The sequence below is a fragment of the Bos taurus genome, chromosome 21, assembly GCF_002263795.3.
Source record: "Bos taurus isolate L1 Dominette 01449 registration number 42190680 breed Hereford chromosome 21, ARS-UCD2.0, whole genome shotgun sequence".
Taxonomy (NCBI): Eukaryota; Metazoa; Chordata; class Mammalia; order Artiodactyla; family Bovidae; genus Bos; species Bos taurus.
Window position 1 is genome coordinate 56342776 of NC_037348.1, and position 18629 is coordinate 56361404.

The 18629-nt window shown below is 40.5% G+C and overlaps 1 protein-coding gene across 1 annotated transcript in view; it reads right to left on the reverse strand.

The window, feature by feature from the left end:
* Positions 1 to 18629, reverse strand: part of CATSPERB (cation channel sperm associated auxiliary subunit beta) — a 120560-nt gene that overhangs the window by 44578 nt on the left and 57353 nt on the right. Inside the window, 2 exon segments of the mRNA XM_059879229.1 lie at positions 13251 to 13395; positions 15608 to 15760. Of these exon segments, the coding sequence (XP_059735212.1) occupies positions 13251 to 13395; positions 15608 to 15760 (298 nt within the window).

The following is an 18629-nucleotide window of genomic DNA, read 5'->3' on the forward strand; positions in this document are numbered from 1 at the left end:
CGGTCATCCCCCTCTCCTCTCGCCTTCAATCTTTTCCAGCATCAGGGTCTTTTCCAGTGAGTCCGTTCTTCACATCAGGTGGCCAACGTATTGGATGATACAACTAGAGAACTTTTAAAACTCTACCTTATAAAAACTCTATTTAAACTAAGAGGTGAGAGAAGTGCTCTGAGACTCCATAATTAGCAAATTCATGTTAGTTTTTGTTAAGTCCACGGAAAGTTTTTTTCCAAGCTCCATTTCATTAGCAGGTGGACAGTGAGCAGATGTCTGGAGGAAAGGGGGCTAGCTCCCCCTGGCGGTGGGTTCTCTTCATAACACTGAAATCAGACTCCCCAGTAGGTGGAAGTGGAGAAGGAAATGGCAACCCATCCAGTACGCTTGCCTGGAAAATCCCATGGACGAAGGAGCCTGGTAGGCTACAGTCCATGGGATCGCGAAGAGTCGGACACGACTGAGCGACTTCACTTTCACTTTTCACTCTCATACATTGGAGAAGGAAATGGCAACCCACTCCAGTGTTCTTGCCTGGAGAATCCCAGGGGCAGAGGAGCCTGGTGGTGTGCTGTCTATGGGGTCGCACAGGGTCGGACACGACTGAAGCGACTTAGCAGCAGCAGTAGGTGGAAGGCAGTGAGAAAATAACCCTCGGGTAGGCAAGGGGAATTATCAGTAGAGACCACTGGGTCATTAGCTATGCTAGGATTAATATGTTGAACCAGACTTGGTTATCTCATGTTTCTCCTGTGTCCTGGCAGTAATCTCGTGGTGCAGCAACATTCACTAGACCAGACATCGATCCACTGAAAGAGAGTGCGCCCTCTCCTGGATGGACGATGGACGCCCAAGTCTCAGTATGAGAAAAGCTGATATCCAAGCCCCAGCCACCAAGCCCTCTCATCCGCCCAGTTTGGCCAGGGTCTCCTGGCCCATTCTCCTGTCCCAACCCCTAAATACTGGAGTGACCCAGGACTCAGTTCTTAGATCTATTCCTCTCACTCTCTCAAGATATATGGTCCAGTCTCAGGTTTTTAAATACATCTTTATGTGGATGATTCCCAAATTGAAACCTCCCATCTCACTCTTTCCTGAATGCTAGACTTATCTATAACTGTCTAATGACATCTCCATATGCATGTCAGCCATGTATCTCCCACGGAAATGATCCCATACTACACTCCTAACCCTCACACAAACTTCCTCCATGTTCAGCCTTGTTACTCACCCAGTCGTGTCTGTTTGTGACCCCATGGACTGTAGCTCACCAGGTTCCTCTCCAGCAAGAATACTGGAGTGGGTAGCCATTCCCTTCTCTGCAGATCTTCTCAATCCAGAGATAAAACAATGATCTCTCGCATTGCGGGAAGATTCTTTACCATCTGAGCCACTAGGGAAGTCCTCCTCATCTCCAATAAGGGAACTGCATTATTCCTGCTGCTCAGTCCAGAAACCATGGTGCCATTCTTAACACCTCTCTTTCTGTCACACCCTGTATCAAATCCATCAGGAAATCCTACTGACTTTAGCCTCGAGGGGTACATGTATAAAACCCAGCCTCTCTCACCAGAATCACCCTGGACAAGCCAATATATACATTTAGTTATTAAGAAATTTATGAGGAATTACCTCATGCAATTATGGAGGCTGAGAAGTTCTATGATCTGCTGTCTGCAAGGTAGAGAAGAAGTGCAAGCACCAGGACAGTTGGTGGTGTGACTCCTAATTGGAGCCCAAAGGCCTGAGAACTGGGTTGTTGGGTGGGAGAGCAGAAAACAAACGTCCCAACTTGAGCAGGTGCAACAAGAAGCAGAAGGGGTGAATTCCTCTCTCCTCCACCTTTTTGTTCTATTTAGGTCTTCAACAGACTGGATGATACCCACCCATACTGGGCAGGGCAGTCTATAGATTCAAATGTTAATCTGGTCCAGAAACAGCCACACAGACACGTGCAGAAATATGTTTACTATGGGCACCCCTTGGAATCATGATGCTGTGATCACTCACCTAGAGCCAGACACCCTGGAATGTGAAGTCAAGTGGGACTTAGGAAACATCACTACGAACAAAGCTAGTGGAGGTGATGGAATTCCAGTTGAGCTATTTCAAATCCTGAAAGATGATGCTGTGAAAGTGCTGCACTCAATACGCCAGCAAATTTGGAAAACTCAGCAGTGGCCACAGGACTGGAAAAGGTCAGTCTTCATTCCAATCCCAAAGAAACACAATGCCAAAGAATGTTCAAACTACTGCACAATTGCACTCATCTCACATGCTAGTAAAGTGATGCTTAAAATTCTCCAAGCCAGGCTTCAGCAATACATGAACCATGAACTTCCAGATGTTCAAGCTGGTTTTAGACAAGGCAGAGGAACCAGAGATCAAATTGCCAACATCTGCTGGATCATCAAAAAAGCAAGAGAGTTCCAGAAAAACATCTATTTCTGCTTTCTTGACTATGCCAAAGCCTTTGACTGTGTGGATCACAATAAACTGTGGAAAATTCTGAAAGAGATGGGAATACCAGACCACCTGACCTGCCTCTTGAGAAACCTGTATGCAGGTCAGGAAGCAACAGTTAGAACTGGACATGGAACAACAGATGGGTTCCAAATAGGAAAAGGAGTACGTCAAGGCTGTATATTGTCACCCTGCTTATTTAACTTCTATGCAGAGTACATCATGAGAAATGCTGGGCTGGAAGAAACACAGCTGGAATCAAGATTGCTGGGAGAAATATCAATAACCTCAGATATGCAGATGACACCACCCTTATGGCAGAAAGTGAAGAAGAACTAAAGAGCCCCTTGATGAAAGTGAAAGTGGAGAGTGAAAAAGTTGGCTTAAAGCTCAACATTCAGAAAACAAAGATCATGGCATCTGGTCTCATCACTTCATGGCAAATAGATGGGGAAACAGTGGCAAACTTTATTTTTCTGGGCTCCAAAATCAGATGGTGACTGCAGCCATGAAATTAAAAGACTCTTACTCCTTGGAAGGAAAGTTATGACCAACCTAAATAGCATATTTAAAAGCAGAGACATTACTTTGTCAACAAAGGTCCGTCTAATCAAGGTTTTGGTTTTTCCAGTGGTCATGTATGGATGTGAGAGTTGGACTATAAAGAAAGCTGAGTGCCAAAGAATTGATGCTTTTGAACTGTGGTGTTAGAGAAGACTCTTGAAAGTCCCTTAGACTGCAAGGAGATCCAACCAGTCCATCCTAAAGGAGATCAGTCCTGGGTGTTCATTGGAAGGACTGATGTTGAAGCTGAAACTCCAATGCTTTGGCCACCTGGTAGGAAGGGCTGACTCATTTGAAAAGACCCTGATGCTGGGAAAGATTGAGGGCAGGAGGAGAAGGGGACGAGAGGGGATGAAATGGTTGGATGGTATCACTGACTCAATGGACACGGGTTTGGGTGGACTCCAGGAGTTGGTGATGGACAGGGAGGCCTGGCGTGCTGCGGTTCCTGGGGTTGCAAAGAGTCGGACACGACTGAGTGAATTGAACTGAACTGGTAGCTCAGATGGTAAAGAATCTGCCTGCAATGTGGGAGACCTGGGTTCGATCCCTGGGTTGGGAGGATCCCCTGGAGGAGAGCATGGCAACCCACTCCAGTGTTCTTGCCTGGAGAATTCATTCCATGGACAGAGGTGCCTGGTGGGCGGTCAGAAAGAGTGGGACATGACTGAGCGACTTTCACTGGCTCAGTCAAGTTGACACATGAAATTAACCATTACAATTACTAAGGTTCAATATGCCGTATTTCATCTATAAACAGAAGATAGACTTTTTTCATATTTTAACATCTTGGAAATGAACATTTTATAATTGATGTCTTATAATCATCGTCCACTAGGTGGCACTGATGCCATAGTAGTCAGTTAGCTATGGGCACTATATCAATATTGTCTCCGTTCTTTATATTGTCATTACTTCCCTGGATCATTGGTATAATACATGTTGAGTTATAATGCTGCTTAAAATGCTTTAAAATATTACATTATAATTTGGTATTGAAACAAAATTACTGTGGGTTCAGCAAGAGAGGAAAACAAAGCACGGCCTATATTCATCAAAAAAAGCAAATGGCACTAAAGAATTACCACACTACGGCATTTTCTTGTAGAACATTCACCAACTATTTTATATGACCTAAGAGGAAAGAAGCCTATAAGTAGATAAATTTACATGTTTTACTGTGAAGATACACATGAAATTATTGCCTTATCACACACCAAGCTGGGGAAATAACGTCAGCATAATCCATGCATCACCCATGATCATTATTAAAACACTGTGTTAAAGTTTAACTGGAAGAGTTATTCCTTTCTTTCTGTGAATAGAACCAGGTATATCTTATACTCAATAAAGCTCATATTTGATGAAATACGTTTATAACATTCTTCTGTTGGTTTTGCATATGAACAACTCGTTGTGCATGAACAGTTGGTCAGCCGTGTCAGACTCTTTGTGACACCATGGACTGTAGTCCGCCAGGCTCCTCTGTCCATGGGATTTTCCAGGCAAGTGTACTGGACTCGGTTGCCATTTCCTCCACAGGAGATCTTCCTGACCCAGGGATCACACCTGCGTCTCCTGCGTTTCCTGCTTTGGCAGGCTGAATGTTTACCAGTGAGCCACTTGGGTTGAACTGGCTCCAGATTCTTAGGTAACCTTTTTCTCCAAAGTTTCTTTAAAAGAATATGTGATATTATTTGTTGCAGCAGAGGAAAAACCAAGGTTGGCTTGAATCTTTTGTGCCTTTAACATTGATTTACATTTTCTACGTCAAATAATCCAGAAGTGTTTTTGCTTTCTTTATTGGTTTTGCTTTCAGCTAAAAATTTAATGTCTTATCAATTTTGGTTTCCTTTATTCTTACTATTTTCAGTATTGATTCATTCATTCATATTACAGAGCTACAATGTGCCAGGAAGAGAAATATGGAACCACCACCTTTGTTCATCACAGAAAATCCCCACCACTTATAAGTTCTTGATCTTTAGCATCAATATTTGTCATCTGAGATTCTACTTACTTATTCATTCTATATGTAGACATGTTTCTATAGTTTATATCTATGATTTTTAATAGTTTATATTGTCAAGTTAGTTTAGTTTTCTTAAGTGTTAGTTATTTTTACTATTTCCAAAGTAATCTTGCTTAGTCTATTTTGACTTTTGTTTCTAATATGTGTTTATTCTCTATTTGACTATTCCCCTGGATCCATTCTCTGACTCTCTTCCTTGTTTGGTGCACTGAAAGGCTCATCCCTTTGAATTTCAATCTGTTGCTCTTCATTTGCTAAGTTGCGTCTGACTCTTTGTGACCCCATGAACATCTAGGCTTCCCTGTCCTTCATTATTTCTCTGAATTTGCTCAAACTCATTTCCAGTGAGTCAGTGATGCCATCTGACCATCTCACCCTCTGTTGCCTTCTCTTATTTCCCTCAATCTTTCCTAGCATCAAGATCTTTTCCAAAGAGTCAGCTATTCACATCAGGCCGAAGTATGGGAGCTACTTGTGCTGTTTCTAGCAGGCTTCTGATTGCCAAACCAAGTAAAGGGAGAGCCATATATCATTTACCCAACTCCACCTCTTACAAGCTGTGGGTATCAATTTAATCTGTAAAAGTAACTAACACTACCCACTTCACCTTGGTTGTGGTGAATATTAAATGAGATGATACTTGTAACATTCTGAATACAACTGCAGTAGCTCAGCGTGTGGGAGCTGTTAGTATTAATCGTCTTTGGGTAGAGTGACATTATAAATGAGAATAAAGCATGTTTCAGAGTTCCCCTGCTTTAGGGTTGTTCATAGGATCCTACTTTTGTAGATCCTAAAAATCTACCACCATCACCCCATCCCTGCCGGAGGATTCTGGGAAGACGGTAGAGTAGGTTGCACTAGGAATCTCTCTCCCCACATGGACAACAATTGCACCGGAAGATTCTGTCTGATGTAACTCTTTGGGAACTCTGGAGTCTATTGAAGGCTTGCAACTTTCAGAGGAAGACTTGGATAGTAAATTGTGGTTAATTTCAGCTCTTAACACAGTAGAGGCTACCCATCCTCCATTTTCAGTCTCATGGCAAACAGTTATGCATATGTTTCTGGGGCAGTTGCACACAGCTTACAGGAACCAGAGTGGGCAAAAAGAACTTCGTCCTCCAAATATTGCGGATCTGTGTTCTGTTTGCTGATTGTGGCTTCTTATTACACAAGTGCAGACAAAAAGGAGGGTGGCCATTCTTTTTGCACATCTCTCAGTGTTGCAAGTCTCACTCTCCCTTGGCTGAAATGACTTCCAGGGAATTTAAAGGGCCTGGGCTTTTCCAACCCTTATTTACTCCTTAATTTCTCCCCCTTTTCCATTTTTAGAACCAGATATTAAAGACTAGACATCTCAGTTATTATCAAAAAGACTAAAGATAAAAAGTGATAGTTAAGATTTAGAGAAAAGAGAACACTTGTACACTGTTGGTGGGAATGTAAATTGGTGCAGCCACTGTGAAAAACAGTGTGAAGACACCATAAAAAATTAAGACTGAAAATACCATATGATCCAGCAATTCAACTTTTGGGTATATATCCAAAGGAAATGAAATCACTATCTTGAATAGATAGTTACATCCCCATTTTCATTAAAGCATTGTTCAGAATAACTGAAATATGGAAACAACCTCAATGTTCACCAACAGATGAATCGATAAAGAAAATGTGGTACATATACACAAAAGAATATTATTTGGCCACTAAAAAGAAGGAAACCCTGCCATATGCAACAATGGAGGAAACTTGAGGGCATTATGCTAAATGAAATAAGTCAGAGAAAGTACTATAGGACCTCATTTATATGTTGAACCTATAAAAAAGTCAGTATCACATAAAGTATCTCCTCTGACCACAAGGAGATGATGTTAAAAATCATTAATAAAGAAACTGTAAAATTCCAAAATTGCGGGAACTAAATAAAGCACATTAAAACTAGCAACTACCAAAGAATAAATCACAAGGGAAACTGTAAAATACTTAGAGGCAAATGAAAATGAAACTACAATATGCCAAAACTTACGGGACGAAGTGAAAGTGGTACTATGGGAGTAATTTGTTACTATAAATATTTACATTAAAAATAAGGAAGAAACAAGAGCCTATTATATGGAGTGAAGTAAGTCACAAAGAGAAAAACAAATATTAACGTATATATATGGAATCTAGAAAGATGGTACTGATGACCCTACTTGCAGGGCAGCAATGGAGACCGCAGACATAGAGAACAGACTTGTGGTCACAGTGGTGGGGGGAGGAAGGAGAGAGTGGGATGAATGGAGAGAGTAACACGGAACCAAATACACTACCATCTGTAAAACAGATAGTCAATCGGAATTTGCTGTACGACTCAGGGAACTCAAACTGGGGCTCCGTAAAAACCCTAGAGAGGTGGGCTGGGACAGGAGGTGGTAGGGAGGTTCAAGAGTCAGGGGACAGATGTATACCTATGGCTGATTCGCATTGATGTATGACAGAAACCAACACAATATTGTAAAGTAATTATCCTTCAATTAAAAATAAATGCATTTTTTAAAAATTAAAAAAAAAGGAGTAACTGAGTGAAGGGAATCAAAGACTACAAAATTTCAATTATAAAATGAATAAGTCATGGAGATGAACAAGAATATCTTGGAGATGCTGCAACTTTGTTTCTAATAAAGCAAATATTGCAATAAAGTGAGTCACATGAATTTTTTTGATTTCCCAGTGTATATAATGCAACTGATCAATGTGATTGATCAATGATCAATGCAACGAAATAGAGGAAAACATTAGAATGAGAAAGACTAGAGATCTCTTCAAGAGAATTAGAGATACCAAGGGAACATTTCATGCAAAGATGGGCACAATAAAGGACAGAAATGGTATGGACCTAACAGAAGCAGAAGATATTAAGCAGAGGTGGCAACAACATGATCCAGATAACCACAATGGCTTGATCACTCACCTAGAGCCAGACACCCTGGAATGTGAAGTCAAGTGGGCCTTAGGAAGCATCTATACAAACAAAGCTAGTGGAGGTGATGGAATTCCAGTTGAGCTATTTCAAATCCTAAAAGATGATGCTGTGAAAGTGCTGCACTCAATATGCCAGCAGATTTGGAAAACTCAGCAGTGGCCACAGGACTGGAAAAGGTCAGTTTTCATTCCAATCCCAAAGAAAGGCAATGCCAAAGAATGTTCAAACTACTGCACAATTGCACTCATTTCACACACTAGCAAAGTAATACTCAAAATTCTCCAAGCCAGGCTTCAACAGTACATGAACCGTGAACTTCCAGATGTTCAAGGTGGATTTAAAAAAGGCAGAGGAACCAGAGATCAAATCACCAATATCTGCTGGATCATCAAAACAGCAAGACAGTTCCAGAAAAACGTCTACTTCTACTTTATTGACTACGCCAAAGCCTTTGACTGTGTGGATCACAACAGTGGAAAATTCTTCAAGAGATCAGAATACCAGACCATCTTACCTGCCTCCTGAGAAATCTGTATGTGGGTCAAGAAGCAAGTTAGAACTGGACATGGAACAACAGACAGGTTTCAAATTGGGAAAGGAGTATGTCAAGGCTGTATATTGTCACCCTGCCTATTCAACTTATATGCAGAGTACATCATGCAAAGTCCTGGGCTGGATGAAGCACAAGTTGGAATCAAGATTGCCAGGAGAAATATCAATAACTTCAAATATGCAGATGACACCACCCTTATGGGAGAAGAACTAAAGAGCCTCTTGATGAAGGTGAAAGAGGACAGTGAAAAAGCTGGCTTAAAACTCAACTTTCAAAAAACGAAGATCGTGGCATCCAGTCCCATCACTTCATGACAAATAGATGGGGAAATAGTGGAAACAGTGACAGACTTTATTTTCTTGGGCTCCAAAATCACTGCAGGTGGTGACTGCAGCCATGAAATTAAAAGACTCATGCTCCTTGGAAAAAAAGTTATGACCAACCTAGACAGCATATTGAAAAGCAGAGACATTACTTTCTCAACAAAGGTCCACCTAGTCAAAGCTATGGTTTTTCCAGTGGTCATGTATGGATGTGAGAGTTGGACTATAAAGAAAGCTGAGCACCAAAAAATTGATGCTTTTGAACTGTGGTGTTGGAGAAGACTCTCAAAAGTCCCTTGGACTGCAAGGAGATAAACTAGTCAATCCTAAAGGAAATCAAGACTGATATTCACTGGAAGGACTGACGTTGAGGCTCAAGCTTCAATACTTTGGCCACCTGATGCAAAGAACTGACTCACTGGAAAATACCCTGATGCTGGGAAAGATTGAAGGCAGGAGGAAAAGGGATAAGAGGATGAGATGGTTGGATGGCATCACCAACTCAATGAATATGAGTTTGAGTAAACTCCAGGAGATGGTGAAGGACAGGGAAGCCTAGCATGCTGCAGTCCATGGGGTCACAAACAGTTGGACACCACTGAGCGACTGAACAACAACAACAACACTGTACAGGAGGCAGTGACCAAAGTCATCCCAAAGAAAAAGAAATGCAAGAAGGTAAGTGGTTGTCTGAGGAGGCTTTACAAAGAGCCAAGAAAAGAAGAAAAGAGAAAGGCAAGGGAGAAAAGGAAAGATAAAACCAAATAAATGCAGAGTTCCAGAGAATAGCAAGGAGAGATAAGAAGGCCTTCTTAAATGAGTAATGCAAATAATAGAGGAATGCAATACAATGGGAATGACTAGAAATCTCTTCAAGAAAATTAGAGACATTGAGGGATCATTTCGTGCAAGGATGGGCACAGTAAAGGGCAGAAATGGTATGGACCTAGCAGAAGCAGAAAATATTAAGAAGAGATGGCTAGAATACATAGAAGAACTATGCAAAAATGGTCTTAAAGACCTGGAATTGTGATGGTGTGGTCACTCACCTAGAGCCAGACATCCTGGAGTGCAAAGTCAAGTGGGTCTTAGAAAGTATTACTACAGCAAAGCTAGTGGGCATAATGGAATTCCAGCAGAAATATTTAAAATCCAAAGCGATAATGCTGTTAAAGTGCTGCACTCAATATGTCAGCAAATTTGGAAAACTCAGAACTGGAAAATGGTCAGTTTTCATTCCAATCTCAAAGAAAGGCAATGCCAAAGAATGCTCAAACTACCGCACAATTGCTTTCCTTTCACATGCTAGTAACTGCTACTGCTGCTGCTAAGTCGCTTCAGTCGTGTCCGACCCTGTGCGACCCCATAGATGGCAGCCCACTAGGCTCCTTCGTCCCTGGGATTCTCCAGGCAAGAACACTCGAGTGGGTTGCCATTTCTTTCTCCAATGCATGAAAGTGAAAAGTGAAAGTGAAGTCGCTCAGTCATGCCCGACTCTTAGCGACCCCATGGACTGCAGCCCACCAGGCTCCTCCGTCCATGGGATTTTCCAGGCAAGAGTACTGGAGTAGGGTGCCATTGCCTTCTCCAACATGCTAGTAAAGTTATGGTCAAATCCTTCAAGCTAGGCTTCAACAGCATGTGAACTGAGAACTCTCAGATGTATAGCTGGATTTAGAAAAGGCAGAGGAACCAGAGATCAAATTGCCAACATTTACTGGGTCATAGAAAAAGCAAGAGAGTTCCAGAAAAACATCTATTTCAGCTTCATTGACTCCATTAAAGACTTTGACTGTGTGGATCACAAAAAACTGTGGAAGATTCTGAAAAAGATCGGAATGCCAGATACATTATCTGTCTCCCAAGAGACCTGTATGTCTGTCAAGAAGCAATTGCTAGAACCGGACATTGAACAACTGACTGGTTCAAAAAACTGGGAAAGGAGTACGACAAAGCTATATATTGTCACCCTGCTTATTAAACTTATATGCAGAGTACATCATGAGAAACACTGGGCTGGATGAAGCACAAGCTGGAATCAAGATTCTGGGAAGAAATATTAATAACTTCAGTTATGCAGATGACACCACCCTTATGGCAGAAAGTGAAAAGGAACTTTAGTTCCTTTAGCCTCTTGATGAAAGTGAAAGGGGAGCGTGGAAAAGCTGGCTTAAAACTCAACACTCAGAAAACAAAGATTATGGTATTCGATCCCATCACTTTATGGCAAATAGATGGGGAAACAATGGAAACAGTGACAGACTTTATTTTTGGGGGCTCCAAAATCACTGCAGATGGTACTGCATCCATGAAATTAAAAGACACTTGCTCCTTGGAAGAAAAGCTATGACCATCTTAGACAGCGTATTAAAAAGCAGAGACATTGCTTTGCCAATAAAGGTCCATCTAGTCAAAGCTATAGTTTTTCCAGTAGTCATGTACAGATGTGAGAGTTGGACCATAAAGAAAGTTGAGCACCAAAGAACTGATGCTTTTGAACTGTGGTGTTGGAGAAGACTCTTGAGAGTCCCTTGGACAGCAAGGAAGTTAAACCACTCAATCCTAAAGGAAATCAGTCCTGAGTATTCATTGGAAGGACTGATGCTAAAGCTGAAGCTCTCATACTCTGGCCACCTGATGCCAAGAACCGACTCATTGGAAAAGACCCTGATGCTGGGAAAGATTGAAGGCAGGAGAAGGGGACAACAGAGGATGAGATGGTTGGATGGCATCACTGACTCAGTGGACATGAGTTTTAGCAAGGTCCAGGAGTTGGTGATGGACTGGGAAGCCTGGAATGCTACAGTCCATGTGGTCACAAATAGTTGACCTGACTAGTGACTGATCAACAATAACAACAACCTCTTCACACCCAGAAGGAAGATTGCTATCAAAAGACCAGAAAATAACAAGTGTTGGCAATGTTATGGAGAAACTGGAACCATTTTACACTGGAAATCAGAATGTAAAATATTACAGTGCTGTGTAAAATAGTATTGCAGATCCTCAAAAAATTAAAAGTAAAATTATCATATGATTCTGAAATGCCACTTCTGAGTATATACCCAAAAGAATACGACCCAGAGGGATGGTATGGGGAGGGAGGAGGGAGGAGGGTTCAGGATGGGGAACACATGTATAAAAAAAGAAAAAAAGAAAAAAAAAACAACAAAAGAATTAAAAGCAGGTCTTAAAGATGTATCTGTATACCTGTGTTCGTGGCAACACTATTCACAATAGATAAACACAGAAGCAACCCAAGTGTCCACTGATGGACAAATGGACAAGCTAAATGTCATCTATACAGTACAATTATTATTCAGCCTTAATCATGAAGAAAACCCTGATACAAGCTATTATATGTATGAAGCTTAAGGCCATTATGCTATGTGAAATAATCTAGTCACAAATAATCTAGTCACAAAAGGACAAATACTGTATGATTCCACTTATATGAGGCACCAGAGTAATCAAAATCATAGAAACAAAAAATAGAATGGTAGTTGTGAGAAGCTGTGGGGAAGAGGGGTGTGGGGATTTATTTTCAAAAGGTATAAAGTTTTAAGATGAAGAGAGTTAAGGAGATGGATGTTGGTTATGGTTGCAGAATATTTGCATGTATTTAACACCACTGACGGAGAAGGCAATGGCACCCCACTCCAGTACTCTTGCTTGGAAAATCCCATGGATGGAGGAGCCTGGTGGGCTGCAATCCATGGGGTTGCGAAGAGTCGGACACGACTGTGTGACTTCACTTTCACTCTTCACTTTCATGCATTGGAGAAGGAAATGGCAACCCACTCCAGTGTTCTTGCCTGGAGAATCCCGGGGATGGGGGAGCCTGGTGGGCTGCCGTCTATGGGGTCGCACAGAGTCGGACACAACTGAAGCGACTTAGCAGCAGCAGCAGCAGCAGCACTGAGGCCTTCCCAGGTGGTGCTTGTGGTAAAGAACCCACCTGCCAATGCAAGAGACGTAAGAGATGCAGGTTCGATCCCCGGGTCAGGAAGAGCCCCTAGAGGAGGGCATCGCAACCCACTCCAGTATTCTTGCCTGGAGAAGCCCATGGACAAAGGAGCCTGGCGCGTAAGTCCATAGGGTTGCAAAGAATTGGACACAAGTGAAGTGACTGAGCACATATCTAATACCACTGAACTGTATACTTAGAATGGTTAAGATGTTAAATTTTGTTACGTTTATTTTTATTACTGTAAAACATTTAAAAAATCCATCTAAAACCCCTAATATGTCTGAGACCTTAGGATCAGTTCATTAATATGGCAGATTTAAAAATACATCTTCTAACCCTTGGCTCACAGGTAGTGCTTATACCAGTAAAAGTGAATTCCTCACCTGCCTTTGTCAAGTAAACCTTTCCACTTTGGGAAACAAGCGTAATATCTGAAGTATAAAAACTATGGTAAGTATTCTTTATGATATCATCATGAAAGTCAGCTATTAAATCAAAGGTGTTGCCGCCATCAATTGAAAGCCATACCTAAGGGAATAGAAAGACAATACCTCACTAAAGAGCTGCCATGTAACAGTCAGCAATTACCTAATCTTCCTACATAAGAAAGTCATGCAGCATAAGCATACTCCCACATCCATCATGCATTCATCCCCCCTCACACACACACAAGTGTAAAGGCTCCTTATGTACTTGGTCAGCCCTCGATTCCCTTCCTAGAGTTTGCGCAACAGTGCATGTGGCAATCTTCAGTTTTATAAAAGATGCATAAAAGAACAAAGTTATTTCATTATCTCTCAACTGGGTCCTCCTTGTTCATAAAATGATGAAGTGTTAGATGAATTGCTGTATGGAGGAGAGTGCTTACCCATATTAAAATGGGTAAATGCTTATCCATATTAAAATGACTTTTTGCTGAATTCCTCTAACAGGTTTTTTTGTTTGTTTGTTTTTTGCAGTATCTTCAGAGTTTTCTACATAGAAGATCATATCACCTGTGAACACAGATAATTTTGCTTCTTCCTTTTATACGCAGATACTTTAAAATTTGTTTTTCTTGTCTAATAGCTCTGGTCAGAACTTCTAGTACTATACTGAATAGAAGTGGTGAGAGTGTGCTTCCTTGCCTTATTCCTTGCTTACCTTAGAGGAAAAGCTGTAAGTCTTTCACTGTTGAGTATAACGTTCATTGTGTGTTTCTTGTATGAGGTTTTTATCATGTTTAGGTGGTTCTCTTCTATTTCTAGTCTACTACATGTTTTTATCATGAAAGTATGTTGAATTTTATCAAATGCTCTTTTGTATCAACTGAGATGATGTTGTGATTATTTTCCCCCTTCATTCTGTTAATGTGGTATATTACACTGTTCAGTTTTCATATGTTTAACCATCTCTGTGTTACAGGAACAAATTCCACTTGGTCGTGGTATGTATAATCTTTTTAATTTCATTGCTGAATTCAGTTTCCTAGTATTTTGTTGAGAATTTTTGTATCAATGTTGTCTAGGGATTTGATTTATAGTTTTCTTGTAGTATTCTTATCTGACTTTGATATCAGGTTAATGGTGGTCTTAAAAAATGACCTTGAAAATATTCATTCCTCTTCATTTTTTTTCTTCCCTTTGGCAAGAGTTTGAAGAGGTTTAGTATTAATTCTTCTTTAAAATTTGACCAATTCACCAATGAAGCCATATGGCCTTGGACTTTTCTTTGTTGGGATGTTTGATTACCGATTCAATTTCCTAACTAGTTATTGGTCTACTCAGATTTATTTTTTCATGATTTAAGAATTAGTAGGTTGTGTGTTTCTGGGAATTTACCTATTTGTTCTAGGTTATCCAGTTTGTTAGCATACAAAACTATTCATAATATTCTCATATCCTCCTCGTTTCTGTGGCATCAGTTGTAACATCCCCTCTTTCAATTTTTAGACGAATCTTCTCTTTCTTAGTTTACCTAGTTAAGTTTTGTCAACAAACCAGGTCTTAATTTAACTGCTTTCTTCTATTCCCTATTACATTTATCTTTCCTCTATTCTTTATTATATCCTTCCTTTTGTTAGCTTTCAGTTTGTGGCTCTTCTTTTTTTAGTTCCTTAAGTTGTAAAATTAGGTTGCCCATCCTCCTAGGCAACTATTTAATTCTGTTGTCTCTTTCCTCAAATCCCCTCCCCTCTACATTTCTCCTCCATCATCACTCATAAATAATTCTGATTTTTTTGTGTGAGAAAATAAAAGATAAATTCCCACATCCTCCATTACCATAGCTCCCCACCTAACTGCTTTTGAACCCCAAAACCCTTCCTCCCTCCACTTACTATTGTTTGTGCTGAGATCAATCTCTTCACTAGTTCATTTAGATTATCTCCTCTCACCTCTTCAGAAATGTCTCTCCAGCAGTTTGTTCTCTTTCCTGCATCATTAATTTTTCCCTCTCTACCAAATAATTCCTGAAAGCACACATCATAATTCCTTCTGTCTTAAAAAAAAAAAAAAACTCTTCTTTTGACCTTTCCTTTTTCAAATACTGTCACATTTCCCTGTTCCACTTTTCAGCAAAACTTTGCAAAAGATTTGCTTGTATTCACTGTCACCAATTCCTTTCTTCTCATTCTCTCTTCATTAGGCTTTCCACCTCCCTGACCATCAGAACAACTCCATTCTTAATGTATATCCATTCAGCATAGAGTAAGTGAAGAATTTACATCTATACTAGAGTGTAAAGTTTAATCTATACATACCTGATTACCGTAAGCATACAGAAAATGGCTTCGTGGGTGGAATATCATTCCAACAGGAGAAGAGAATGATGAAGGAAAAGAGAAAGGTGGAAATTTTTGTATTAAGTCTGGTTTGTTGTGTTTTAGGATCCTCACAGAGACAATGGTATTTTTCTAGAAATAGATAAACAAAGAAGGAGCAAATTGTAAGGTTTCTTTGCACCAACAGTACTATGTCTATGTTACAATTTGTAGAGTTTCTTGTTACCTGGATTTTGATTAAGATAGGGATACAACCTTTAACAGCATAGAATTGAAAGGATTAGCAGCTATTGGTATCTCTTTACTCTGCTTCCCTCTACTGTATAGGTCCATCTTGTAGATATTGAACATAAAGTAAAGAGGATTAAATAATTTGTCCAAGGTTCTAAAATAAATGTCAAGGGATTTATTGTAGACTCATTACTGAACTTGACAGACTCCAATGCCCATTCACCAGAACTATAATGTCAAATTACTTTTTAAAATATGAACCCCTAGGCTACACTACAGTTCTGTCAGATCATGATTCTGGTGGGGATCAGAATATGTACCCCAAGGTATGACATTTTGGTATAAAGTTTATTTCATGCTGATATTTTAGATTCAAAAGATGCAACAAATTTCTTCCCTCATCTGACTAAAAGCAGCAATATCTGGAATATAAGGCTGCCATTAATTTCTCTTCAGAGCATATCTACTCCTAGAAGGCAGCATGCGAACAAAACCTACCCCAGATCCCTTCTGCAGGGGAGCTTTAAGGCCCACAAGAGACAGAAAAATCACTCAAGCTTATTCAAACAAATATTATCATGGACTTTCTTAACTCCTGTTTGTTCTCCTGTAAACCCATTACCTTTTCACTTGTTTTCTTTCAAGTATCCTTCTCACTCAATTTCTTAAACTATTAAGATGGTATATAACCTCCAAAATTTAACTACCTTTTGAGTTATTCATCACTGACTTTCACCCATATGTTTGTGCATTCAGTTCACAGTCAGTTGTGTCTGACTCTTTGCAACCTCATGGACTGAAGCATGCCAGTCTTCCCTGTCCATCACCAACTCCTGGAGCTTGCTCAAACTCATGTCCATCAAGTTGGTGATGCCATCCAACCATCTCATCCTCTGTTGTCCTTTTCTCCTCTTGCCTCCAATCTTTCCCAGCATCATGGTTTTTTTCCAAGGAGTCAGTTCTTCGCATCAGGTGGCCAAAGTACTGGAGTTTCAGCTTCAGCATCAGTCCTTCCAGTGCACATTCAGTTTTGATTTCCTTTAGAATTGACTGGTTTGATGTCCTTGCAGTCCAAGGGACTCTCAAGAGTCTTCTCCAACACCACAGTTCAAAAGCATTGATTCTTCGGCACTCAGCTTTCTTTATAGTCCAACTCTCACATACAATACATGACTACTGGAAAAACCATAGCTTTGATTAGATGAACCTCTGTCAGCAAAGTAATGTCTCTGCTTTTTAATATGCTGTCTAAGTTGGTCATAGCTTTTCTTCCAAGGAGCAAGTGTCTTTTAATTTCATGGCTACAGTCACCATCTGCAGTGATTTTGGAGCCCCCCGCCAAAATAAAGTCTGTCACTGTTTCCATTGTTTCCCCATCTATTTGCCATAAAGTGATGGGACTGGATGCCATGATCTTCATTTTTTGAAAGCTGAGTTTTTTTTAAATATACATTTATTTATTTTAATTGGAGGTTAATTACTTCACAATATTGCAGTGGTTTTGCCATACATTGACATGAATCCGCCATGGGTGTACATGTGTTCCCCATCCTGAACCCCCCTGCCACCTCCCTCCCCATCCCATCCCTCTGGGTCATCCCAGTGCACCAGCCCCGAGCACCTTGTCTCAAACCTGCATCAAACCTGGACTGGTGATTCATTTCACATATGATAATATACATGTTTCAATGCCATTCTCCCAAATCATCCCACCCTTGCCCTCTCCCACAGAGTCCAAAAGACTGTTCTATACATCTGTGTCTCTTTTGCTGTCTCACATATAGGATTATCATTACCATCTTTCTAGGGTTATCATTACCATCTTTCTAAATTCCATATATATGTGTTAATATACTGTACTGGTGTTTTTCTTTCTGGCTTACTTCACTCTGTATAAAAGGCTCCAGTTTCATCCACCTCATTAGAACTGAAAGCTGAGTTTTAAGCCAATTTTTTCACTGTCCTCTTTCACTTTCATCAAGAGACTCTTTAGTTCTTCTTTGTTTTCTGCCATAAGGGGGGTGTCATCTGCATATCTGAGGTTATTGATATTTCTCCCGGAAATCTTGATTCCAGCTTGTGCTTCAGCCAGCCCAGCATTTCACATGATGTACTCTGCATACAAATTAAATAAGCAGGGTGACAATATATAGCCTTGACATGCTCCTTTCCCAATTTGGAACCAGTTTGTTGTTCCACGTTTGGTTCTAATGTTGCTTCTTGACCTGCATACAGATTTCTCAGGATGCAGGTAAGGTGATCTGGTAGTCCCATCTGTTGAAGAATTTTCTACAGATGGTTGTGATCCATACAGTCAAAGGCTTTGGTGTAGTCAATAAAGTAGAAGTAGATGTTTTTCTGGAACTCTCTTGCTTTTTTGATGACCCAGCAGATGTTGGTGATTTGATCTCTGGTTCCTCTGCCTTTTCTAAATCCACCTCGAACATCTGGAAGTTCACAGTTCACATACTGCTGAAGCCTGGCTTGGAGAATTTTGAGCATTACTTTGCTAGTGTGTGAGATGAGTGCAATTGTGTGGTAGTTTGAAAAATCTTTGGCATTGCCTTTCTTTGGGATTGGAATGAAAACCGACCTTTTACGCCCTGTGGCCACTGCTGAGTTTTCCAAATTTGCTGGCATATTGGGTGCAGCACTTTCACAGCATCATCTTTTAGGGTTTGAAATAGCTCAACTGGAATTCCATCACCTCCACTAGCTTTGTTCGTATAGATGCTTCCTAAGGCCCACTTGACTTTGCATTCCAGGATGC